At 39.5% G+C, this 26,805-nt stretch overlaps 2 protein-coding genes across 2 annotated transcripts; one reads left to right on the top strand and one right to left on the bottom strand.

The window, feature by feature from the left end:
* Window positions 1–1,176: 1,176 nt before the first annotated feature.
* On the top strand, window positions 1,177–13,889 carry tmem42b (transmembrane protein 42b). Its single transcript, XM_085148733.1, has 3 exons — window positions 1,177–1,506; window positions 3,592–3,738; window positions 4,021–13,889. Exons 1-3 carry the CDS (start codon window positions 1,330–1,332, stop codon window positions 4,165–4,167), a joined length of 471 nt encoding a protein of 156 aa, XP_085004859.1. The 5' UTR covers window positions 1,177–1,329; the 3' UTR covers window positions 4,168–13,889.
* On the bottom strand, window positions 11,479–26,805 carry zdhhc3b (zDHHC palmitoyltransferase 3b). The gene is made up of 7 exons (XM_085148732.1): window positions 26,414–26,805; window positions 20,716–21,047; window positions 18,552–18,676; window positions 17,634–17,730; window positions 16,578–16,659; window positions 16,108–16,238; window positions 11,479–14,559 (listed from the first exon to the last, which is right to left on the bottom strand). Exons 2-7 carry the CDS (start codon window positions 21,016–21,018, stop codon window positions 14,401–14,403), a joined length of 897 nt encoding a protein of 298 aa, XP_085004858.1. The 5' UTR covers window positions 21,019–21,047; window positions 26,414–26,805; the 3' UTR covers window positions 11,479–14,400.

Raw genomic sequence — 26,805 nt, 5'->3', positions numbered from 1 at the left:
GGCCAGGCAGTGTGCGCTATGCTGGGTTCACTACACTGGTGTATGAAGCACTGATTCATGCTGCTCCACATGAAAACCCAAATTAATAGCCAACCGCAATGCTGACTGAAAGGTCTCTCATCCATCTACAACCATATGTTCAGCTGCAGAGTCCGATGAAGAGACGGACATCTGTCTGATGACTCTTGTCTCTATTACAACACTCTGATTAATACTCTCGTTACAGACCCATGGATCTGAGCTGTTGCTCAATTTTCTGCCTCTAATTAGGAGACTCATTTAGTCTTGCTCTGGTTCCACCTCTCTTACAGGGTCCTCTCTCTATAAGGACCACTGAAGGACCATAAGTGACCAACACACATTCATACGCCACTCACCCACTTAACTTATACCCTGTGTGGGTTAATGTAATGAACCTTTATACTGCAGCTCATCAGTATGCTAAAAGCAAACCAAGGTTTGTCCCTGGATCAAGTGAAGTCAGCGCTCTCCACCCACACTCAAGAACATTACATTAGTATTGACTGCCCTCTGCTCCACCCAGGATTTATAGTACAAAATAATGGGAATGGACTTCAGTTCAAACTCTTCTTAACCTTACAATGTTTTAATAAAAACTTAAGGCATGTATTCACTAATGTGGGATATATTATGTGATTTATACAAAAGTGTGACTTTACCTGCAATTGTCATTTCTCTTAACTAAAATAAATTAAAAAAGAATATAAAAGAAATAGCATTACTTTAAATATTTGTTAGCTTGGTATAAAAAATGGCATTACAACTTGCCTGATGGGGATTTAAATGAACATGTTTATGTAGACTTTGCATCTCTACAAGACTGAGAGTCCACTGCTTCCAAAAAGTTGTGTTTTTGTTGTAATTCCTTTACTGATTGTCCGAAATCTTGCCTCTATAATATACAACATGTTAAATAACAATTAAAAAGACTAATACCAGCTCTGAAAATAATAATAATAATAATAAATTAACTAAAAAAAAACACCATGGAAACTAACTGAAGCTAAACTGACTTAAAACTAAGAGTCGAAATGATATACATATAAAAACTAAATAGATAATACGAAACTAAAATATCAGAACTAATATTACGGAACTACAATTCCTAGAATGCCTCGGAGAGCCACGGCCATGAGTTGTGTGACTGCCACCGGACGGCTGTCGATGGAAAGTGCAGGAAAACGTGCTCAGTGACAGTCGTACAAGCATGCACGCAGCTCAGCGCCGACCAGCTTCAGCAGCAGACATGTAAAAAGATGGATTAGAAAATAATGTCCCTCGCCTATCATCACCATCATCACCACTACCATGTTCCCGGGAGTTTTCTATGCACTGCTGGCGGGTTTCCTCGGGGCCGTGGCGTCGTCCTCGGCCAAACTGTCGCTGGGAGCCGACTACCTGAAGGGTGTCTGTGAAACCGGACTCCGGACATGGGGAGAACAGCGGAAATTCAGACAGGCGGACGAAACTACCGCCTGTGACCGGGTGAGGCATTGCCGCAGTTAAACTCGCTTTAATTATTAACACAGTGAGGGTGAATAATAATGTTCGCCTGCGAGCGGGGTGATTTCTCACGAGGGAAGTTAGGGGGGTTATCCCCGCCCGCCTCTCCTCACAGCCTCCCTCAACATCAGCACCATCTGCGGCATCACACTGGGGGAGCCCGCGCAGGCAGCGGCGCGCTCATGGCGTACCCGCGCCCCGAAGCACACCACTACAGTCACTTGTATTAAGGCGTTGTTTTAGTCTATAAGCGTAAAAATTATCTCTGCATGTAGATAATAAGCTAAACGGCTGGTATCTGATGGTGAGGATGTCAAGTTTTTCTGTGAATGACCTTCAAGCTGCCTACATACGTCACACAGTGATGTCAGAAACATCTGCAGGCGGCTGTCTGAAGCCTTAAACTGTAGAAACGCGGAAAGCAGCGACCCCGATACGTGATTTAAGGTACAAATGAATTGACAGAATTGCAAATTAGGATTGCAGGTGGATGCAAAGCGTATGTAAAGGCGGTTACTTTGCACCACGAGATTTGCCTGCCTCACATCAGACTACAGGACGTGGAAACATAGAGAAAAACAAACAGGAACAATGCACTGTGAAGCTTTGGAAAGTAAATGTTAGAACTAAGTGACTACCTTTGGCCACTGGCCCCTCTATGAGCATGATACTGCTGGGAATTTCTTCCTGTTAAAAGGGAGTTTTTCTTTCCCACTGTCGGGAAAGAGCTAGGGGTCTCTCTCATTGTTGGGGTTTTCTCTGCATTATTGTAGGGTCTTCACCTTACAGTCTAAAGCGCCTTGAGATGACTCATATGATTTGGTGCTGTATAATTAAAACTGAAGTGAATACCTTTAAACTAAGCTACATGTCTTTTGGAGATGCATGGTACAACAAATTGTTTTATACTGTGTGTTGGCGTATTTCTTTTGTGTTTCACAGGGTCACATTCATTACATTAGATCATCTAGCATTAGAGCTAGTACCATTATAATCCATTAGCATCAGTTTAATGATAAGACTGAAGTCAGTGTTGCTTTCGTCTCTTTTTGGGAAATGGATTATACTCAAAATAAGAAGAAGGTGTAGAGAAAGTCTGTATCCACAGCTCTTCAAAAGAACGAGGAGTTCACGAGGAGTTTTTTTTAGGATATTATGTTTGTTATTCCTATGATTTTTTTCTCGAAAAATACAATACAGTTCACTTTTATGATATTCACTCAAGTTTAAAGCTGGCCAAAATGACCCGGGGGTCCAAACAGTCTCCTGTTGGGAAAATAGGCAAACAGTATAGCTGAATAGACTTAGCAAAACACAAACCATTCACAAAGATTTCACAGTTACAGAAAAGTTTGTCACTTTTTTGTAAAAGTCTGCAAAAAGTCAACTGAATCAAACCATCTGCAGGTTTACATATTGTGTGGCGGACTGTAACACACAGTGAGTCAGTCGAGATTTTGTGTATTAATGCAAACAAAAAATTAAACAAGAGCTCTCAGAGAGTGCAACTTCCCCCGAAGGGCATGGGCTGTACAAAGAAAAGATGTTTTATGATGTTTTTATTCCAATATGATGACATCAACCCGTTATGGCATCAATGTGACGTTGTTGGACTTTGTATTGGAAAAAGTGTGTTGTGCAGCTCTCTCCGTCGCCTTTCATATAATATATTACTCGATGTGGTTGCTTAATTTTTTTTTTACAAGGTTAACTTTGACTGTGGGTGCTAACAATGAAGGTGAAAGTCAAATGTTAGCCAAACTAGGTATTCATGCCGCCCAATACCTAGTACATTGTTGTGATATTTAAAGATAATCAAAAAGAAATTGTGGGTAATATAATATTTTAATTTCACATTTGGTGTGACCTTGACCCAATTTTCACAAAAATGAAATCAATTATGAGTATTTACCATCACATTAATTTTGAAAACTGTGGACACTAGACCACTAACAAACAGAGAAACACACAAACAAAAAAACTGTACAGATTAGATACTTCCTCCCGTCAGGGGGGGAGAAAATTTGTCAAGAACATCTTTAATAAGTTTCTTCTCTTGTCTTTCAGCTTCATATCCCTCTGAGGCTGCTGTGTGGCGGCCTGCTTTTCACCTGCAATGCTGTGATGTGGACCTTCCTTGCCAAAGCACTCAGGTATTCCTCGTCCTCCACCCGAACCACTGTGACCACCACTGCCTCCAACTTCATATCTTCCGTAAGTGACAATCTGTCTCTTATAGCTCTTACTTCATGTCCTCTGAGTGAAATCCTTTACATCAGACAGTAGAGGGTGAAAATAATTTCACGTTGACCTTAATGTCTTTCCTTCTTACGTAACCTGATTTATTTTAGAAAATAGGCTAGACTGTATTCAGAAATAACTTGTCACTGTGATTTATGGCTCTTCATTGTTAAGCTCAGCAGGGATATTGGCCATTAGGGCACCTTTATTGGCAATTTGTTTCTAAAAACAGGCATGATGTTTTTTTCTTTGTAGGCTTTCCTGGGCCAGCTGATCTTTGGGGAAGCCCAGATAACATTGTGGTGGGTTGGGATCTCTCTGACCTTCTCTGGTTTGTTGGTACTGCAGAGGGTTTCGCCGCAGGATGGACAACAGAACACGGTTGCCAAAAAAGATGAATAATGTGACCTGTCTCTACCAGCTGGCTGTGGCTTGTGGTCTGTTTTGGCAGACATCTTCTCTGACTTCATTAGAGCCAAAGAGCAGTAAAATCTGAAACAGCAGTTGAATTTAAAGTGTTTTCTTCTTTAATCTGGGCACACCTGGAAAATTCATTCTGAGTTATTATTCCACTTGTTAAAGAGCAAGTGGAAATAGTTGTTTTCTTCCAGTCATATAACAAAATTCAGTTTCACCTGTTTAGCCTAAAGTGAAATTATTAATCAACATACTTAAAAAAGGATTGCTTTATTGAAATCAATATCTGTTTTACAGGTTGCTGTTTGTAGCCCTGCAGGATGTAAAACCCTGCTGGTTCAGCTGTTGCGCAGCCTTGTTTAGCCCTTTCCTAAAATCAGAGGAGATGTTGGCTTTCAGACAGTCAAACCAGAGCACATCCAAAGTCTGGCTAGTAGAGACAAAATAATGGATGGCTAAGTCTGAAATCATCTCTGTCCACATGTTTTACAAAGAAGCAAAAATTATACTAGCTTTACGTTACTTTTTGGAAAGTCAACAATAGCACAACAGCTTCTGAGCTAATGGAAAAGATAAAAAGGAAGATAAATAAAAAGGTTGTTAGATGTTTTGGGAAATGCATCTGTTTGATTTCTTTTTGAGAGTTACATGAGAAGATTGATACCACTAACATGTCTTTAGAGACCTACTTTATGAAGCCTCATCTGGCATAATTTAGCCTGACTTGAAATCAAAGGGTAGCTGGCCTGGCTCAGTGTCAAGATAACCAAATCTCCTTTTAAACACATTTTATTTAAATAATTAATGCATTATGTCATGTTTGTGTAATATATTCATAAACAGAACTGCAAAATGACATTTAATGTCTTTGTAGGTCAATATGTGTGAAACTACTTTCTAACTAAGGGTAGTGACTGAAACAGTTGCTTCAAAGACGGAACTGAGTCTGTGATCATTTGTAGTTGCTGTCTTCAGGCAATAAGAGCAACTCTGCTATCAGTTTGCTATTGATTGGGTCCAAATTGGCAACTACATGCGACCTGTTGTGGTAATCCAATGATTAAATAAATTAGTGAAAATTTGCAAATCTGTTGCCATCTGCATATACAGAAAAATCACATTAACTACTTGCACTCAGAGTCCAACCAGTAGATCGTAGATTTGAAAGAGAAGTTCCTCCACAATTAGTAATGTAGTTACTATAGGACAGCAGTATAACTGTAAAGTGACGTAAGTTGCACTCATCAGCACAGACAGACTCAGATTGATTGCATCATGTTGGCAATAATATTTTCAAACCCTTGTCAACCTGTCTGAGAGCAGTTGCTGTCACTCTGAGTCAGACTCTGATTTTCTGGAGAGAGGTTGCCTCCCACCAGGCAACCTGTGCAATTGTCTTGCAACTGAAAGTAACTGCAGAGACTGAAAGTGTTAGATGCTCAGTCTCTGAGTGACCAGTTGGTTGCCACAACTAGTCATCTGGCAACAACCATTTTTTTCCAGGTGCAAGTAAGTCACCATCATATTTTACTCTAGTGTGACTGAACCATTAGACAGACTTTGTCCACCACCATTAACTGTATAGACATGAGAGTAATCAATCTTTTCATCTGACTGTCTGCAGGAAAGGAATAGATACATTACTGTAAATGGAAATCTTTATAGGAAAACTCAAATAATACAGAAGGATAATTGGAGAATTTCTGCACATATTTGATTTCCATGTGTCATCATTAGCAATGGACAAATAACATCTTCTGCTCTGTGCATCACTCAGCCTGTGCATTAGGTATTGTATTCCAAAAAGCTCTCTTAATTCTCCCATTTCCTTAAGTTACTAAGACACTCACCACAACATCCAGCACCAACATTGCATTTTATGCATGCTCAAGGCAATGTTTTATAAGTGAAGTCCTTAGCTAATGAAGTGTGCTTATATTTTCACAAGTAATAATGCTTCTGATGTAGCACTCAAAGGCTTATCCCCCCGAGAGGAATTCTCTCTCTGCCTGAATTTATTTATTTTTATCTGCCTTTCTTGACAGCTTGAACCTTAACCTCGAGATATGAGCATGACACATATTTTGATTCAGATGCAGCTGATTTTCGATTTCATGATAGATGTGTGCATATTACCAAGAGGGCCTGAACTCAGATAAATCACACCAAAGCATCCTCCTGCATCTACAATCCACACAGAATCAGAGTGACGTCCCCTTTGTGAACCGCTTCATTAAACTTGTGACTTAAAAAGTGTTCCCCGCTATCTCTCCAGTGCCAGGCCTTGCAATTGCCAGTTTAGCTTCTTTGACCTGAATTTAAATTCTCATATTAGTCTGTCGCATATCTTGAATAATAATTCATTATTTCTTTGGGCTTCATAGACATCTCTGTTCGCTAACAGCTTCCATCAACATCTCTGGATGAGTCGGTGAGAGTGCAATAACGTATTTTCTCATACACTGTGACGTGTGTTATGGAGGGAGCTGTGAACATTAATAAATGAAGAGAGAAAATGTCAATATATGCTACCAGAGGGAGGTTCTCTTAGTATAATCAGCTACAGGGATTTGCCTGAACAAGACATCAAAGGCTGCTTTAATGAACAGATCACATTTTGCTGTTGTTTGGATACATATCATAATATAAATGCATAATGGTAGCTATGGTACCTGTCTGTAGTATCTCACAGCAGTAACGCACAAATATATCAAATGTCCTTCCAAGTGCTGCTGTGAAGGTTTTGTACCATGTGATTTGCATCCCGGTTAATGTGACTTCAGTGAAAATGTGACTATAATATTATCTTCTCATATTCAAGGCACGCCGAACAATATTTCATAGCAGGGATGTACATGAAGCATCATCAGGTGTTTATGCCTCAATGTTTTGCTTTAATTTAAAAGTAACAGTAAGATATTTTAACAGGAGCCTGATGAGACCATTATACCACTCTGTAAAAAAGCTTTAAGTGGTCAGCAAGACTAGAAGAGCGCCTATACAGTGGGGCAAAAAAGTATTTAGTCAGCCACCGATTGTGCAAGTTCCCCCACTTAAAATGATGACAGAGGTCAGTAATTTGCACCAGAGGTACACTTCAACTGTGAGAGACAGAATGTGAAAAAAAAATCCATGAATTCACATAGTAGGATTTGTAAAGAATTTATTCGTAAATCAGGGTGGAAAATAAGCATTTGGTCACCTCAAACAAGGAAAATCCCTGGCTCTCACAGACCTGTAACGTCTTCTGTAAGAAGCTTTTCTGTCCCCACTCGTTACCTGTATGAATGGCACCTGTTTGACCTCATCATCTGTATAAAAGACACCTGTCCACAGCCTCAACCAGTCAGACTCCAAACTCCGCCATGGCCAAGACCAAAGAGCTTTCGAAGGACACCAGGAAAAGAATTGTAGACCTGCACCAGACTGGGAAGAGTGAATCTACAATAGGCAAGCAGCTTGGTGTGAAAAAATCAACTGTGGGAGCAATCATCAGAAAATGGAAGACATACAAGACCACTGATAATCTCCCTCGATCTGGGGCTCCACGCAAGATCTCATCCCGTGGGGTCAAAATGATCATGAGAACGGTGAGCAAAGATCCCAGAACCACACGGGGGGACCTGGTGAATGACCTGCAGAGAGCTGGGACCAAAGTAACAAAGGTCACCATCAGTAACACACTACAACGGCAGGGAATCAAATCCCGCAGTGCCAGACGTGTTCCGCTGCTGAAGCCAGTGCATGTCCAGGCCCGTCTGAAGTTTGCCAGAGAGCACATGGATGATACAGCAGAGGATTGGGAGAATGTCATGTGGTCAGATGAAACCAAAGTAGAACTTTTTGGTATAAACTCAACCCGTCGTGTTTGGAGGAAGAAGAATACTGAGTTGCATCCCAAGAACACCATACCTACTGTGAAGCATGGGGGTGGAAACATCATGCTATGGGGCTGTTTTTCTGCCAAGGGGACAGGACGACTGATCCGTGTTAAGGACAGAATGAATGGGGCCAAGTATCGTGAGATTTTGAGCCAAAACCTCCTTCCATCAGTGAGAACTTTGAAGATGAAACGAGGCTGGGTCTTCCAACATGACAATGATCCAAAACACACCGCCCGGGCAACAAAGGAGTGGCTCCGTAAGAAGCATTTGAAAGTCCTGGAGTGGCCTAGCCAGTCTCCAGACCTCAACCCCATAGAAAATCTGTGGCGGGAGCTGAAAGTCCGTGTTGCTCGGCGACAGCCCCAAAACATCACTGCTCTTGAGAAGATCTGCATGGAGGAATGGGCCAAAATACCAGCTACTGTGTGTGCAAACCTGGTAAAGACCTATAGTAAACGTTTGACCTCTGTTATTGCCAACAAAGGTTATGTTACAAAGTATTGAGTTGTATTTTTGTTATTGACCAAATACTTATTTTCCACCCTGATTAGCTCACCAAAATATTTTAAATGGACTGTAAATACCAATACATTTGAAATTACAAGCTAAGCTGTTGGTTACCCTAAGACTAAAAAGAAAATTGCTAGTAAATAACAATTCGATTTATATCCTATGCTAAGCTAATCAAGTAGGTAACCTAGTTAGTTAGCTTAGCATGATTTAAAAATTGTTACATGAATCCATATGCCAAACCATTTACAACCTAACTTAAACTAACCAGCTTGCAGCTGGCATAAAGACTACAAACGGTTGCAAGCTGATTCAGATAACATCAATTCTTAAAAATGTCAAACTCATTCATTGTCTGATATCAGTGTTCAGAGACTTTGCTTCTAGACCCCCTATCATAATGACTTTACATTTTTACACCTAGAGAGTCTAAATGTTAACAAAGTAATATGTCAGTGAGTTTTAGAGGGGTCTTTTTGACAGATCCTCCTTCTCCCATTTGCAATCTTAATGCTAGGCCTATCTATGGGGTTCTTGGCTGTCTTAATGATCTCATCTGGCTCACAGCAAGAAATTAAATGCTGATGTATTTCTTTAATCTGCCTTTAATATCTGCCTGGCTTTTCTCCAGTTAACGGCATGATATGGGAAACCATGTTCCTGTGAAGCCACTCTCACTGTAAGATAAGCATCCAGAGATTCTGCAGTAGCAAAAATTATAGCTTTGTGAGAGCAGCGTGGTATTGAAGTGGCATGCATTTCTATCCGTGGGTGTCCAAAGTGATTAGAAAATCACTATAGTAGGGCTTTGACCTGACAAGCTGCATGTCACAATGACAAGTTAATATGCTGCACTGCAAGAAAACTAAAATGGTCTTAAACAGTCTTTAACTTGGTAGCTCCGTAATCCAACTATATGATGCAGCTGTTGAACCCAAATGATAATAGAATGGGTCATTTTCTGGTGATTTCACTACAGGCAAGATGCTGCATTCTGCATGCTCTATCCAGGCAGCTCTTTGATTTAAAACAGAATATTTCAAATAGTGACAAAACATGACTCTTCTACTGCGTGCTGGAAATTGTAGAGTTCATGTGAAAACAAGATGAGGGGAGCTCACTGAAGACCTGAAGGAAAACGGACTGATTTTGTGTCTGTTGTACTCCGGCTCCTGCTATAAGCAGCTCAGTCATCGCTTTAATCTGAAAGCTGCTACACCAAAATATTTCTTCTCATGTTCAACTTTTTAATATGCATTGAGACAGTTTGATTAGATTGCTCTGATATGAATCATTATTAAAATGCATTACAGATTATGTGGAACAAACATTTGTAAAAGTGTAAATATATTGTTAATATAGAAAAATGTGTAAAGTAAGATCTCCATTGAGACAAGGACCACCCAACCTATTAAACATCTCATCTAACAAACGGATTGTTGACTCATTACTGTGTTGTAGTATGATGCTCTTAATAAATCTGAAGCTCTACTGTTTCTGGTTAATTCAGATTGAATAGGAGTGTGCATTTTCATGAAGAGAGGAGGAAATTCAACCACAGGAGTGTCCGATAAAGAGCAGCATTACTGTTGATAATGGGGCTGGAGAGAGTGCTGTCCTCGAGCTAGTTTACATCTAATTGCACAATTAGATGTGTGCTCTATTAGACTGGCCTCCTTTCTTTAAGTAGTCTTGTTCCAGTAAAAATGGAAAACAGCCCTTCATGAAATCTGCAAAAGTACACTCAAAACTTAAAGGCAGCAACCCTTCAGATTGTGATTCAACAGATGTCATTCATCCTTTGAAGGTTTTGAAATGATGAAAATCTGTAATTCTACACAGATTGCACAAATTGAGGTCTCCTTCCTGTCAAAAGGGAGTTCTTCTTTCACTTTTGCAAAGTGCTACTAATGAAGAACTGTCTGATTGTTGGGAGTTTCTTTCTAATATGTTAGAGTCTTTACCTTATTATACATTATAAGTCAGTGGTCCCCAACCTTTTTTGCACCACGGACCGTTTAATGTCCGACAATATTTTCGCGGACCGGCCTTTAAGGTGTCGCGGATAAATACAACAAAATAAAAACCATTACCGGTACCAACAAAAAGAAAATTTACTCATAATACACGGGAAAAGACCCAGGGAAACAGATTTAACGATAAAAACTGACAAAACCCCTGAAAAACATAAATTTCACAGCTGAGCCTCAACTCTAGCAGCCCGGTACCAAACGACTTACGGAACCGACCGCTGTTATAAGCGCCTTGAGCTGACGACTGTTTTAAGTTGGCGCTATATAACAATAGGGGAATTTGAATGTTTCTATTCAAATTTATATGAATACATTTTAATTGAAAAGACAGTTTATAGTTTAGTGAGTTAATTCTTAATGTATATTTGTATGACACCATTAGATATAAATTATATAAAATATCTAACCGTGATGAAAGGATAATTAAAGCTGGACCATGAAAATGTATACATAACTGACAAGTGCCAGGACTTCATTTCAAACCAAATATCCAATACTTTGTCACCACTTTTTCCTCCATTGTTTTTCACACTAAACCTTCCCAAAATACTGAGCTGTAAACAAATAATTAAAAAAAAAGTGAATTCCAATTAAATAAATGCAAATCAAGTCTGTAACTTCAACTTTGTTGATATAATTACACATTACAGTTTAGATATGAGATTTTAGGTCTACGCTTTTACAGTATTTGTGTGTGAGGTTATGCTGTTTTAATGTTAAACACACTTTTTAAAATGTTTTTCAGCCTTAGATAGAAGCTTCTGTAATGAAGAATCAGCTGTTAAATAAGGATTGTGGCATCAATACTATCCATCACTAACATCTTTGCATCAAAAATGTCTACAAGATTACACAAACAGTAAATAAAATATCCATAGTCATACATTTTATTTCATATCCTTTGAAACAAATACAATGGTCAGAAAAACAAAATAAAAACCACGTGGCCCACAGTAAATAAGACAAATAAGTTTGCATACCGACCACAGAACATTTTTGAGAGGAAGAAAAAAAAAAAGCTGGTGTGCTGTATGTGTAAACCTGTTCCGTGTCCACATAATGGTTACAACATTTAAAAACCTAAGAAAATCTAATTTCTGACAACTGTTTTAATGGCTACATCCTTGCCTCCCCTCCTTTAGCCTTCAATTTGGCAACACATATATTTATAATATCTTTTCATCATCCTCTAAATCATGTTTTTTGTTTGTTTGTTTTTTAACTTGAGTAAGGCTTTTAATAACACGTTCTGGCAAAGGCATTTAAGTGTTAAATGCTTTGAAGATGCCCATTTCTTATCTGCATCAGATTCTCATCCTCAAAAGTAAAATCTGAAGTTTCCTGTGTTCCATTAAAATCCACAGTTGTGGCAGTTACACACTTCCAGCCCGAGTGAACATTTTCTCTGAGCTCCCGCCTCCAAAAAACATAATTACAATGAAAATCTGTGACAAACCAGACCACAAGCGAATTCCATCAACTGAGAGCAAGTAAAATACACTTAGTGTCAACACACACAGAGCAACGTGTATTGCTTGATTCCCTGACTTTCTGTCTCAGCTGGTGATTGTTACAAAGCAAATGAAACGAAAAGTTCAAAAGGATGCTGGTTTAACTTCAGTTTTATATTCGACCAGGAAGTCACTGTAAGTATCTTACACGTTTACCTGCCTAGTATCAGACTTTAAAGTTATAACCCTTAAGCTTTTCAAGAAATTGAACTCTTTTGGTTTTTACACTTTTAGCATTTTTGGACAACATTTTGACATCCAGTTTATTTACGTTCTCTAACTGCTTTTCTACATGGCCACCTTATTAGGTAGTCTAATGTAATTAAACAAAGCTCTGCCATAAAAGTCTACACAGCTATTCAATTATAATCCAATCAGTCACAACGTTAAAATCACTGGGAGACCAAGTAATTAGCACTGCTCATCTTATTAACGTGAGATGATCTGCTGGGCACCCGGGAAGATTGGCATTCACATGGCTGTTACTTTCCCATGTACCACCCACTTAAATGTTACAGCAAAACAGCCTTCACAAACATGCCAACGTGCCCGACCCTTCTGTAAAAACCATCCAGGAACAGCTTGATGAACACAACAAAGAGCCCAAAGCATTGACCTGGAGTCCAAGCTCCCCAGATCAGAAGTGGATCAAGCATCCAATCACGTGTGACTGGAACAAGCCCAATCCATGGAGGCCACACCCTGAAACCCACAGGACACAAATGCTGTCCTGCCAGACGCCACAAGATCCACCTTAAAGGTCATGTATTAATTCCTCAATGGGTCAGAGCATTTTTTGGCAACACGAGGAGGACCTTCACAATATTAGAAGGTGATCTGAATGTTTAGTTTAAACTTTTGGCATTCATTACTTGTTCAAAGAAAGGGGGGAAAAAAGTATTTAAAAACATAAATTTCCCAATATTCCTCCTTTAAATCTCACCTCTGTAAGACACATATTGATGATTTCTATGAAGGTCATCAAAAAATAAAAGGCTTGAAAAGTTAAGGTAATATTTACGGCAGAGCTGCAGATTTTTTGTTAGTCTTACATTACGCAATTAATCATGCACAATTTAAACTGCCAGCATAAGCAAGTGGAGGTGCTTAATTCAGTCAGTGCTAGCATCTGTACCAGCTGTTTAAGATGCATCTAATGAAACATTTCTTACATGCTCTGCTGGCCAAACACAAAGGAAGTTTTATTGTGAAGCTAACGCAAAGTGATTGTCAGAGTTTAATCTTCAAATTGCCTTTGGCTTAGCATTTTATGATCTAGCCGATAACCTTCACGACCCGATCAGACTTTTTCTAGATGTTGTGACGCTGGATTGGTTTTAAATAAAAAAAAATCATAAGAAGATAGGCGCTGCAAGACTCAGGTTACTTGTGGAAAATGAAAAGAAACCTTGTTTTACCTGGATGCTCTGTGGGCAGATACAAACACTGCTCAGCGAGTGTTTAGTGCAATATAAACTGACCAAGTAGCACAGAAATCTTAAGGGTTATAACTTTAACCAGCCACCGTTAGGTTATTGCTGTTCTCCATTTTCAGAGTCCTCTTGAAAAACACTTGAAACTTTTCCAAAATGTGATTTCTTGCCAGAAAAGTTTGGCGTTACATTTGTCTTTTGATTGCAGTAATGCAAGAAAAAGACAAATGAAATGGACAAACCTACTTTTCTCTGGCAGCAAAAAGAGGAAACAAGTAGCATTAACAAGTGTGAGCCTGAACTGTCACATTAAGGCAAATAAATAGAAATAGCTTTCCGCAGCATTCAGCAAAAAGACTACCGCGACTACATTAATAAAGCAAATGAAGGAAAAGGGATCATTTTTTTACAGGAAGACAAAACCAGGTGTTCATTGTGGTAACCATGCTGCGCTTCTTTGAGTAGAAACATTCAGGACTTGAGTTCACATTGTGTAGTCTTAGAAGTAGGAGATGATTGAAGATACTGCAGGCATATTCACTCCAGCGAATGCAAAACTTAGTCTCTTGTTGTGTTTTGCCAGAGTCTCATTAGATGCTTCTTGTCAAGATGCTGCTGCGTAGCTTAAGAGCACTGTATCGTGCAGCTACACCTCGTTAATCTCAGTCAGCACCAAAACAGGGGAAGGGCAACGGCAAAATTTAAAAAGGAAAAACACATTTTACAGCAAAACACCCTGAAATATCAATAGTTCCTAGAAGAAAGAAAATTTAGAAGTGGTTAAGAGAAGTTTGTGCTCCAGGCAAGAGTGATCAGTCTATGTCCGCAGACACTTAGAATCCAGCTTTCACACTATATACTGATACACATCTGCCTTTCCATGGTCAGGTGTTGCAAAGGGGCTCAGCCAGGCTATAGAGAATGGGTGGCCAAACACCACCTTCATATTCATCCATTTAGACTTTTTGGCCCATCTCCTCTCCTCCTTCTTCAGCTGCTCGATACCCTGCAAAAAGGGTAAGGCAACGCAGTGTGAGTTAAATTCAGCCCTGATACAAAACATCGAAACATGCGGCTGCTGAATGAGGGATTAAAAATGAATCACAATTTGTATTCTTTTGTTTTCCTTTCACAGGTCTTAGGTGACTCACTCTCAGTGGTTCCTGACATTTAAGAAAGCTCACAGGATAAACCAACACAGTCAACAAATGGAGGCCATATAACACTACAATTGACAGTTCTTTGTAGTGATAAGTCTGTGAGTCAGAGCTGTGGGTGTCTTGAGCAGAAAATGCATTACTCTGAACCCACCTGGAGGACGAACTAATAGACAGGTCTAGTTTATTTTGGTTCAAGGTTCTTTATTTGTCACATGCATAGTTATAGGAAGAGGGGGTAGAGGAAGAACATTATATATATAATATATACATTGGGAAATCTTATGGAGGCTTGACCCCAAACTGCAAACTAAAACACCCGAGTCTGGTGCTGGTCTTCATACTGTTAAGAAACAATTTTTCTTTAAAGGACCAGATATGCTTTTCCTTATTTTCTGTACTCTTAAGAGTGACGGATATCAATCATGGCCAGAGTTTCAAATAATGAGGTCAGTTTACGCTCAGAGTAGAGACTGCTCTAAATCTCTGGTTTTAGTAATTTCTTTAAACTCTCATATCATGTCAGTGAGAGCAGATCTCCTCATACAGTCCCTCAAGCACACGGGTCTGACTTTAAATTTTCTGTTTGCAAGGAGCAACCAATCACAAGAAAGTTAGCTTAAAGGGGGAAAAAAACTAAAAACAGCTGTTTCACAGAGGATGAACTGAGGGGCTAAACTAAGGTCCAGTATATGACAAAATATGACAAAATAAACTTAGTATCATGAATTTATGGGGGTTTTTAAGACTAGTGATACCAGACGCCTTCTGCACAATCACAAACAGTATTTCTCTCATTTCTAATATTACATTTTACAGATTGAGAAAATACTTCCTTTTTTAAGAGTATGGACAATAAAACCTTTTCTCTCTTCTTGAGAGTAAATGTACTGATCATAAGTAGCTTTAGAGAGCACAATCAATAAATATAATCTCATGCAATAAACGGTTGCTTTTTATTTTCTTCTAAAACATTACAATTGATAAAAAATTATCATGTTTCCTTAATAACAAAGATGTGGTCAATGAGGTCACCTACACTTACATCAGTTGCGACTGATGTAATAATTACTTCCACTTAACTTTGTGCTGAAGACAAACAACAAAATGTTTCTGGTTGAGTCATACTTTGCAGTTTTATACAGAGAAATGTTCTCTGTGAGGTGAAGTAGAAACTGCAGAAACAAGGGTCAGAGCCAGGCCAGCACTTTCTCCACATAAAGCTGAAAAGGATCTAGTATCTCTCTTTTTAAAGGCTCTTCAGCAAGGTGGAAAGTTTCTGACATGAGAACTTAACCTCATGTCAGACTGCTGACACGGTGGTAGCTGAAATTCAGTTTTCAAGAAGTGTGCAGAGGAGAGGTAAGGTGGTGAAATTCCCTGCTGGATTTACTCACCGTTTCATCAGTGCAGATTGAGTGGACCTGAGTCCCAAACATGACTGCAGTGAAGATCAGAAAGAGAAGACCTTCAAAGCAGAGGAGGATGAGGAGGATGACAGTTGCTGGTGGAGAGAAGTTGCTGCACTCTGGAAAGAAAGGGAGTTTTTTTTATGTTAAACCAAGTATATAACCTAAAATTTGGAAACCAGAAAGGATATTAAACAGACTTAAAGACTTAAGCGTCAAGGTTCCCTGTTCCCTCACTTAGCCCAATCAGAGGCTTGCCCCTCACATTTTGCATAAAAATAGAGAAGTCATAGCTTGTCAGTGCAGAGAATGTGTCAAGCTTGCTTAGACAATAAATCAACTATGAAAAGAGTTCCACATTAGTCTTCTAATGCATAACATTTTACATCTTAGTCACAAGCTTTACTGATTGGATTGGTTCATATACTAAACTACTATATTACAGGACAGACACTTACTCGCCCAGTCTTCTTCAAAGCAGAAAACGAAATGGAAGGCCGCCATGAATAACGCATGGAAGGATATTAGTGCAATGTACATCTGAAAACAAACACAAATGTAATGTCAGTCATCTCATTTTTATAGTCCTCATATTCACTTATGGTCTTAATTTGGAAAGCCAAAATAAAATGCATTTAGGCATACAGGCAAATTGGGGGAAGAAGAAGAAGAAAAAAAAATCAAATTATGTTCGAAAAAAAAAAACCTGCCACAAATTTGTCTAAACAAAATTACGCAGTCAGTGTGAACAGCTGGATTAAGAAAAAGGGAGTCTGGATTTTACGTGTCCGATGTCTAAAGGTCTTTAACTCAAATAACCACGAATGAACACCACTTGGTTATAACCAAGTTGTGCAGAAGAGCATTTCTGAATGCACAACATGGGTTACAGCAGCAGAAGACCACACCGGGTGCCACTTTTATTAAAAACAGGAAACTAAGATTACAATTTACATGTCTTCATCAAAATTGGACAGACAGATTGGAAAGACTTTGCTTGGTCTTGATCTCAATTTCTGCTGTCATATATGGATGGTAGGCTTAGAGCAGAGTTAACAATGTGACCATGTCACAAAGCTCATATCACCTCAAACTGGTTTCTTGAACATGACAATGAGTTACAGTGTGCTCAAATGGCCTTCAGTGTCATTTCCCACTCCAGTAGATTACCTTTGGGATGTGGTGGAGCAAGAGATACACATCACTGATGTGAAGCCAACAAATCTGCAGTGACAATGTGATGCTATCTTGTCAACATAGACCAAAATTTCTATCCAATGTTTCCTATGTTTGCTGAATATGTGCAATGAAAAATTAGGCCAGTTCTGATGGCAAAAGTGGGTCCAAGCCAGTACTAGTAAAGTGTACCTACTAAAGTAGCCGGTGGGTGCACCCTATATATTATGACATTCGACCCAAGAGCAAGTATAAGTGTGAGCATGATAATGAAAGAGGGAGTTATTATGAATATTTTCAAGTGGATTCTAATATTCGTTTTGCTGTTAAAGACTCACTGTGAAGAGGACGAAGTATTTCTGGTTGTTTTCTCCGACACAGTTATTCACCCAGGGGCAGTGATGGTCCATCTTCTTGATGCAGCGTTTACACACACTGTGGAGACAAAATAAATTAATCATAGGCACACCTGAGGGAGTCGTACAATGCACAAATGTGGATGTCGGTATATCACAACAACTGTCACTAAAAGACACACACACACAAACACCTTAAGGAGCATAATTCACTCAACTGTGAGAAAATGAACAGGCTGCTCTCAGTCATAGCAGCTGCAGACTGGGGGTTATTTATCTGTCAAAACTGCAGCAGGCTGACAACTCAAGTAAAAGCCAGAAACTCATAATTTATCATAAGACAAAGCAGAGAGTCACACTCGAGCTGCCTGGGCGCTTTGTTTTATGGGGAAATCTCTTTTTAAAAAGCTGCCATTCTGTGTGTAATAGTTTGTTTGGGTTGTTAGAGATAACTGTGTCACTGCACTGTATCATCTGAAGCACCCTCAAGAATGACTCATAATATTCAGCTTGAAAAGAATCAAACTGACTGCCATTTTTGCTTCTGAGACGGGCTGACTCACTGGCTTCACAATTCAATTAATCGGAGGTGTTTTTGCACTTTTCATGCCTTGAGATCCCAGAGAAACCACTGAGCAGCCACAGAGGGAAGTCCTTATTATTATCAACTTGCAGAGTCTGCAGGGAAATGCGACACAGCTGAAAGACGCAGGAGAGCCAGTCTAGGAACAAACACAGAGGAGGAGTGGCGTTCCCAGCCGGAGAGTCGCATCAGGACTTTCCTCTGTGAGGTGCAGACTTCAGCAGATTCCTGTTTTTTTTGTTTTGTTCCCAAAATGTGCAGTCTGCAATGAGAAGTGTACCCTTTCTTATACTACACAGATTCATACAGTGCTGTACCTGCAGTGGTGAGCTCTGTCTGGCTTGATGCTGCAGCACTTGGGGCATTTGTACACCACCTGTCCTGGTTTGAGCTGCAAACTTTCAATGAACTCTTTGGTTGCGTTTCCTTTAGGCACAGCACCCTGAGGAGGAGAGAGATGAAAAGAGAAGTCAGCTCTGCTCTGTCACTCTACATGTGGTACATGATTTCTTTCGGGGGTACATGATTTCCTTAGATGGCAAGATGGCTTTTATTTTATAAAGTGCATTTAAAAAGTGCTTCTCCAGCCAAACGCACACTCTCTTTCATGTGACCGCACTTATAGCTAGATTGGGAAACCCTGGGCTGACTTATCGAGTTGGTAATCACTTTCACGTGACCCGCTTAGCCTGTCTGCAGATTTTAGGGGAAGTGAAACCAGATAAGGAATAGATATTGTGGCTATGCTGAACTTTCTTTGTATTACAAATGCTGGAGTTGACTCAAGAGGCTTCCAAGCCCAGGATAGACAAAACATGACAACCACAAAAGCATTTAAAAAAAAAATCAAAAAACAAACAAAGCACATAGAGAAAACAAATCCAAACCTGTCTAACAATTAGAAGTAAATTAAGAGTATGTTTAAAAAAAAGGTTTGCAGAAATAGTAAAGCTAGACTGAAAGGGATAGACAAAAAGCCGCTGAATCCATAAAGAAGAGTACAAATAAAAAAAATTTACTAAAGCACAATAACGGAAGATTAAAAATGAGATTAGACTTAAAACAAAGCCCACCCCACACTAAAGTGCATGCAAGCCCTCACAGGTGGGGTCTTAAACTAATTTTAAAGTGTCAAATTTTTCAGTAGGGCTTTATGGGTTATGTGAGACTATCCAAGAGCCTAATAGGGAAAACAAAGAAGAGTTTCCTCAGAGTCAAAAACTAGGAGGGAACCAAAGATAATTTATTTTGCACCTGATATCCAAGAAAGTCAATGGACTGTGATACAACTAAGCCAGATGGGCAAAAAAAAAAAAAAAAAAAGAAAAAAAGGAGAGGAAAAAAAAAAGGTAAAACCCTTAAACTTTTCACTTTCTAATACTTCAGTTGTGCATATCGGCAGATACTGCCTAAATATTCATCATACTGTAATGTGGTATTTTATATTTTGGGGAAGTAAACACACAATAAAAATGTCAAGTAAAATCTGTGCATTCAACATCCCACAAACATTAAGTTTTATAAGAAAAATGTATCTAAAGAATCAAGGTAAAAGTGCTCAGCATCACTTGTGAATGACATTTTTATTATATCTGATATGACTACAGTTTAAATTATGTTGAATAATTAAGGGGCTCACAACCTAAGGATCAGGGATCCACTGAGGGGATGATTAATGTGGTGGAAAATAAGAATGAAATTGGTTCTATAACAGAAATATGATAATTTTTTATTTTATTTTTTACTTCTATTTCTGCTGCAAGTTACAGGTAGTTTAGTTTGTTTTGTTTTTTTTTATTAAATAAAAGCATGTGAGTCATACCATAGGCTCCAGCTATACATTAAAGCATAGGTGTCAAACTCTGGCGCGGCCTAATTACATTTGGCCCGCGAAGCCATACCAAATTACTATTAGAGCTGGCCTACTGGTATTATACAGCTAATATATATATATATTGTTTAGTATTAAGCTTTGCTTGTTCCATATTCAGTTTTCCAGCAAAACTTATTTGAGTCCATAAGAAAAGATTCATTCTTATATCTGGAGGAAGATTTTTTTTTTCAATAAATATTAATGTTAGGTCACGACTTTGTTCCAGTTTTGAATTTTGGCCCACTCTGTATTTGAGTTTGACACCCCTGCATTAAAGGATACAAAACCACAAAGTTTGGAGAGCGCTGCATTTCATAAGCATATATTATAAACTCCTAGCTGCCAGTGTACCTAGTAAAATGTAGATATAATTTGCAAAATACGTGTCAGAGAAGTGTGGAGGAATTTGTGGACTTAAAGAGCACAGAAATAAAAGTTTAGTACCCCATGCAACTGTTGCAAGTCAAATATTTACTATAAGCACACCAACAGGAACACACTCTTAAATTATTGCACTAATAAATCGAGAGAGGATAAATAGTACCAGTCAGACAGTCAGTATCGCATCCTACAAGCAAATAAAGTGGACCAATAAAGCTCTGACTGACCGGGTCTGTGCACATCGCCTTGGCATGGGAAGCAAGGGCGAGGAAGGCGAGGCCGTTGAACAGCACCCCGTTGAAGAGGCTATAGGCCACGTTCTTGGCAGGCAGCAGCATGACGAACACCACCACAAACTCGGCGTAAAAGACCAGGAGCCAGGTGATGATGCCACACACGATGCCGCAGCTGTCGCGGATGAACCACATGGTGTCGGAGCCGGTGCGCGGTGGAGGAGGGGTGCAGTGCTCGCGCTTCAGGTAGCCAGCTTGGCGCTCAATGTCCCTGGTGCGGTGCGCCGGGCTCTTCATCCTACAGCGCCTGTGGCTCCAACCACATACTGCGAGGAGTGACGAGACAGATGGTGAGGAAGAGGGGGGGACAGAGCGGTGGGAAGAAAATGAAAGAAGAGGAGGAATTAGGGACTTATGCGAGGGATGGTACACAGTTGCCATACAGTTATTTTCACTTCCATCACCTTCAATATGGATTATTCTCTCTGTCACACACAGAAATTCAAATTATCTCAGGAGAGAAGCTGAACAAAACAACGTTTGATTTTTTTTTTTGATTCATTTTCTATCAAACAACTATTTTTTTCTGCTCTGACTGTATTACTTTGATACTTCGCTGTAACAGTGGTGTCCCACAGCAATTAAGAGTCAGTGTAAACAGACTAATAACAGCATTTGCATGGTCCTCGAGGAATATAAATAAAGGCAGGAGCCATTAAGGCACAGTGAATCAGCAAATAATGTTGGCGTAAACGCTCAAGAGGACGCATTAACCGCTCTGATCCCACAACGCCAAGAAAATCCATGCATCCTCTCACAGCAAAGTTTCAGCATTTGGCCTTAAAGGTAACACAAAACAATGCTTCACCACAAAACAGACTACACGGCTGTCCTGCTCTGCTTGGGGCTTAAGCGTGTGTGTATCCAGATCCGTCTGGAGACGAGGCTCATAAATAAGTCATCAAGCAGGTTTGTGTGTGTGTGTAGACAAAAATCTGATGTGACTTGAAAGGGGCCAAACTGTCAAAAATAACTAGATCTCAGTATTACATGAAGGCTAAAATAAAACAGCTGATTCCTGTAGGATACAGGAACCTTGACGCCCTTCTCCTCACTAAAACTTAAGATTAAAATGAGAGCAATCAAACTGCTTGGGCGTAACTAAGGATTCGATCTATCCATTAGACTTAACTGAATGATAGTCTAATCTCACTTTTATGTCCACATTAATTAAGGCTTGTCCAATGATCCTGACAGTTACACAAGCTTCCCAGAGGACAGAAATTTAATCAGAATAATAACATACAGCACAACTGGGACAAAATCTTCCAATAAAACTAGAATCTCAGATTCCATCACTGTCCAGAAGGAAAGCAAAATTAAATCAAAACCAAAATGTTTTTTTGATTTTTAACCTTTTAATCGGATCAGTTTTTACTACATTTTGGTGCCAAAGTTTCTTCTCCTATGCTCGTTGTTTCACCATGTCTATGTGTGAGGGAGGGTCCAGACAGAGCAGATCACCGTTTTCCCCAGTGTGACTGTAGCATTAATTCTGTTTACATACCAAAAATGACCTAGTTCAGTTTAGGAAAGAAAACTATTTGATTAGGTTTAGAAAAAGATCATATCTGGGTTAAAGTACACAAGTCAGACGTTTCAAAAGGATGCTCAGTTTTCTAGGTTGGCATGGCGACACATGCTACTCAGGATGCTCAAAAACAGAGGCAGCACAAATGTGAAACATACTGGTTTCAAAGTTGATCCTGCTTACTCAGGACTGGCCAAAGTCTTGCTGACTGCAACATAACAAAGTAAAGTGGGCAGTTTGTCTCCGTGCATGTGAAAAGAAAAAGAAAACCAAAAACACACAAAATCATTTTCATGACCATTTCGCAATGAGACCAGGCTAGAATTTAACATCACTCAAGTTGACAACAAGTCATTACATTACTGCAAGTGAAATAAAAGCTTCCTGGAAGGATCAATCCATCTAAAGCCAAAGTTGGACAGATGTCAAACGGCATAGATGGCATGGTGACAAAAAAAAAACTGTACCCAACATTCACCACCATGTCAAGCTGTGGATCACAATAAAGGAAAGAATCCCAGCACATCTAAATTTCCCAAGAATGTCACACAGCATCTGTCAGCAGTGACATTTTTAAGCAGCACCAAGCATTTAAAATAGTTTTGTGCGTTCATTTAGGCTATTCTAATTTTTACTCTTTATTTGAATAAATAATTTTTTGAGAGATTTATTTCAACGTGGTCATCAGATAATACTAATCTGTCCCCGTAAACTACCAGTCAAAAGAAGTCAATTTTTGTTCCAGGTGTTACTGAAAATTTATTTAATTTGATTTATATAGTGCCAAATCACAACTTTAAATTTTAAGGTAAAGACCCCACAATAATACAGAGAAAACCCCAACAATCAGACAACCCCCTCGTAAGAAAGCACTTGGTGACAGTGGGAAGGGAAAACTCCTTTTTAGCAGCAAGAAACCAGTAACAGGAAGAACCAGGCTCGGGGTGGGGGGGAGTGTCCATCTGCTGCAACTGGCTGAGGGTGAAATGACGAATACAGGACAAAAGACACAAAGAGTACTCTGAAACACTTGTTGTATTTTTCTATAATGCTACAAAAATTATGTTTAGCAAATTTATTCCCAGGGCTCCTGAGGTCAGCAAGAATTGACACAAATGTGCCGTTCACGACAAACTGGCCCAATGTTCACTTAAAACCTACCATTCAGGTATTTCCTAATGTTCTGGGTCTTTAGCTTGCTCCAGAAACAACTCCAGACCAACCACTTGCTTTTTTCTCATAATTTATATTCAATAATTAACTTCCTGTATTACAGTATGTTGTAACTGTGGCTGCAAAGGTGTAGCAACACAGTTTGTTCCAAAGCGACACACACAAAAACGCTGAAGCATTTTTGGGAACTGTTTGCTTTAAAGTTCAAGTTTCAGATTACTTCCCCCGCTGCAAATAAGCTGCAAGTTCACCAACTTCACTCTGGTTAGATGAACGATTGTTTTTAAGTGTTCTATTGGTGTACTAAATGAATTTTGAGTACACATGCTAGTGTCCCTGTAATAACCACGTGTTGTTTACTCGTGTGACTCACTTGACGCGTATTTGGCTCGAAGGGTGGAGGAAGTCCACCTGTCGAGTTTCAAGTAAAACTTGCTTCAGGATGCAGGAAGCTTACACATGGCCGGTGTGTCACTGAAAACGACTCCCTTCATTAGAAACAACAGCTAGAAACAGCAATGAAACCAGTGTTGAGTGAAAATGGAGATGATGAAAAAAGACAGAAACTCAAGACAATGAAATAGGCAAGAAAACCCTGGAGTGAAACTAACTACTGATGCTGAGTTCATTAACAATTAAGCAAATAGTTCCTCCTGCAGAATGAGTCTATAGATTTCTGTCAGTGAATAGCTGCTTGTATAGAGAGGAAAACCAACTTGAACGGAACAGAAACACTTTACACAACAAAATCTTGTCTAAGACGATCCAGGACGATCCAGTAGATACAGTATGTGAAAATGTTTAACACGGTAAAGTTCATTTAAAATGCATGCAGCACACTAAACCACTCCATGATTCACAAGTATTTTTGATACCCTGCTGTAAAATAAATTACACCACCGAGTGAAGAAGGCAGCTGAGCGGGCAGGCGGCACGAGGACCTCCTGCTGGGATAAACAGCCAGTTAACATGCTGATGTTGTTCCACTTTACTGATAGTCTCATCGGGCCACTTAAAAAACCGAAAATGGTTGTTTCACTCAAGACTAATGTGATGCTTCAGGGATTATTACTGCAAAAACAAACATGACCTGATTATGACACCGATACACATTGTTTTATTTATCATCACATAGACACTGCTGTCCCTGTATTGAAGCAAAGTGGCAGAAGAGACACATTAGACACGACAAACTGCTCACGGAGTAGCTGTTGATGGTCTTTAAACTGACAGAGCGAACTCTCTACTGGCTAAAGCAGGTCCAGGGTCCAGTCTGGCCCACTAGATGGCTTTACAAAGAGTGAAAATTGCACAGAAGCCATTGATTTGTCCAGTTTTTTCAGTAAAAAATGAATTGTAACTCATTTTACTGATGGCATATTTATTGTACAGGTGTGAAACGAATGATGAGTTAAAAGTATTTCGAGATCTAGACATGGTTTAAAACATAAAGACGTAGAACACTACACCCGTTTTCTCAAGTTCACCTCAGGTTGTTTATTTGTTTCACATGTGAATTTTTAACATGAAATGACACCCTGTGTTGTAGGCTTATTTTTTAAGGGAGTGGGGTAAAAGGGTGGCCTTTCAATTTAGCTTTATCGTTTCAGATTCTTTGAAATATTGAATTCAGCTAAGGTGAACGCTTTAAAATGGGACTTCTTACACTAAAGAAACACTTTCTTACACTTAAGATTTTAATTTTAATTACATTTGTAAACTGAATATGTGGCATGTTCACATCTACATTCATTAACACACACTGTTTGTGTTTAATAAAACATCTCTCCTTTGCACTGTAGTCCTATACTAACACTCAGGTGTTTGTAGCCACAGATCAGGATGCACTCTGTATTCTTTCAACTTTCTATCACAGCCCTCATTACGCTTGAGCACCTATCACTTGTTGTCCTGTTTTTGGACCACTTTTGGTAGGTAAAGGTCTCAAAACCTGCCCTCTTTGGATCTGGTGTGACCCAACTGCTTCAGAGCAAGAGGCTCCTGGGTTCAAGCCTTCCTGGATGCTCTCTGTGTGGAGATAACCTGCTCTTTCTGTTGTTGTGTATTTTTATTTAGCTGCTCTCATTTATACCTAATGTATGCTTAATTGGTGACTCTAAATACATCAAAGGCGTGGATGTGAGCTACGAAAAGAGTTAAGGGTGGAACAGAATAAGACCCTGGGTGAATGCGAGTTGTCAGTAGGAGTATAAAATCTCAAACATTTAAGTCAATCCTCCTTCCAATAAATCATCAAGAACCAATATATCTGACTCCACGACAAAGTGCAACTCTGAGGAGATGATCACCATTTTTCATTTCAGTCACCTGTCTTTGGTTTCACTCTTATATTATATCATTAATTTATTATCTAACTGTGTTTTTTGTATCTTATTGAGCTATCTTGTTTTGTCACATGACATTGATTTTATTAAGCCATTCATAATGAGATAAGCTATTTTAATAATGGTTGTATTTAATGTTATGGCAACTGCAAGGCAGCAGTTTCATTACTTGTTTATCCACTACAAGATTCACTGACTGGTCCTTCCAGCTCGTCTTTGGCCGATTTGATTTCGAGGATAAAAAACAGGCATCTGCTAAAATATGTTGAATAACCTGAGAGGCACTAAGGAGGAAAAAAATTAAGCGTGTTTCTGGGCTCATGTATACGGCTGAAGTGCTTTTGAGCACGGTTTGCTGTATTTCAGGTAATCTAACCACCACAGAGATATGATGAGTAGCGTATATGGTAACATATATGATGTATAGGACATAACTACTCATCTTTTGGAAAGTGCAGTAATAAACCAAACCAGGAAGTTAACTGGTAGCTGAAACAGAGCGGTTTTCCAGTACTTGATAAATGGAAACACTTAAAATGTACAAAACCATTTTCCAGAGTGAAACTGGGTTTTCACAGCCTACCTCGCACTCTCTTGCCTTTCTCGACGAACGCTTCTTGAACTCTTTGTGTAGTTTAGAGGCTTGTAGAGTTCAGACACCCCAAACTATCCACACACGCCTGTCTGCCCCTCCGCTGCGTCCGTTAGCTCAATCCCAGCTAACCTCACCGATCTTCGGACAGTTGCCCTCCACGGCCCCAGCGACTCGGCTCCCGCTCTCGTTGCTGTCTCGTTTTCAAAGAAGTGTTAATTATCCTCGCTAACAGTCAGCTAAACGTGACCTGAAACAAGGTGCTGTCGAACTGCCGCTCCTCCCGTCAGATCCAGAAAGCTCTGCGGGCAGCGGGACAACAAAATGCAGATCCAACCAGGAAGTCAGACACCCTCTCCTGTCTGTTGTGGGCCGCTTTACCC

This window comes from Neolamprologus multifasciatus, chromosome 22 (genome assembly GCF_963576455.1).
Source record: "Neolamprologus multifasciatus chromosome 22, fNeoMul1.2, whole genome shotgun sequence".
NCBI classification, from domain to species: Eukaryota; Metazoa; Chordata; class Actinopteri; order Cichliformes; family Cichlidae; genus Neolamprologus; species Neolamprologus multifasciatus.
Note: the sequence above shows the minus strand (reverse complement) of the source record. Positions and strands in the feature narration are given on the sequence as shown.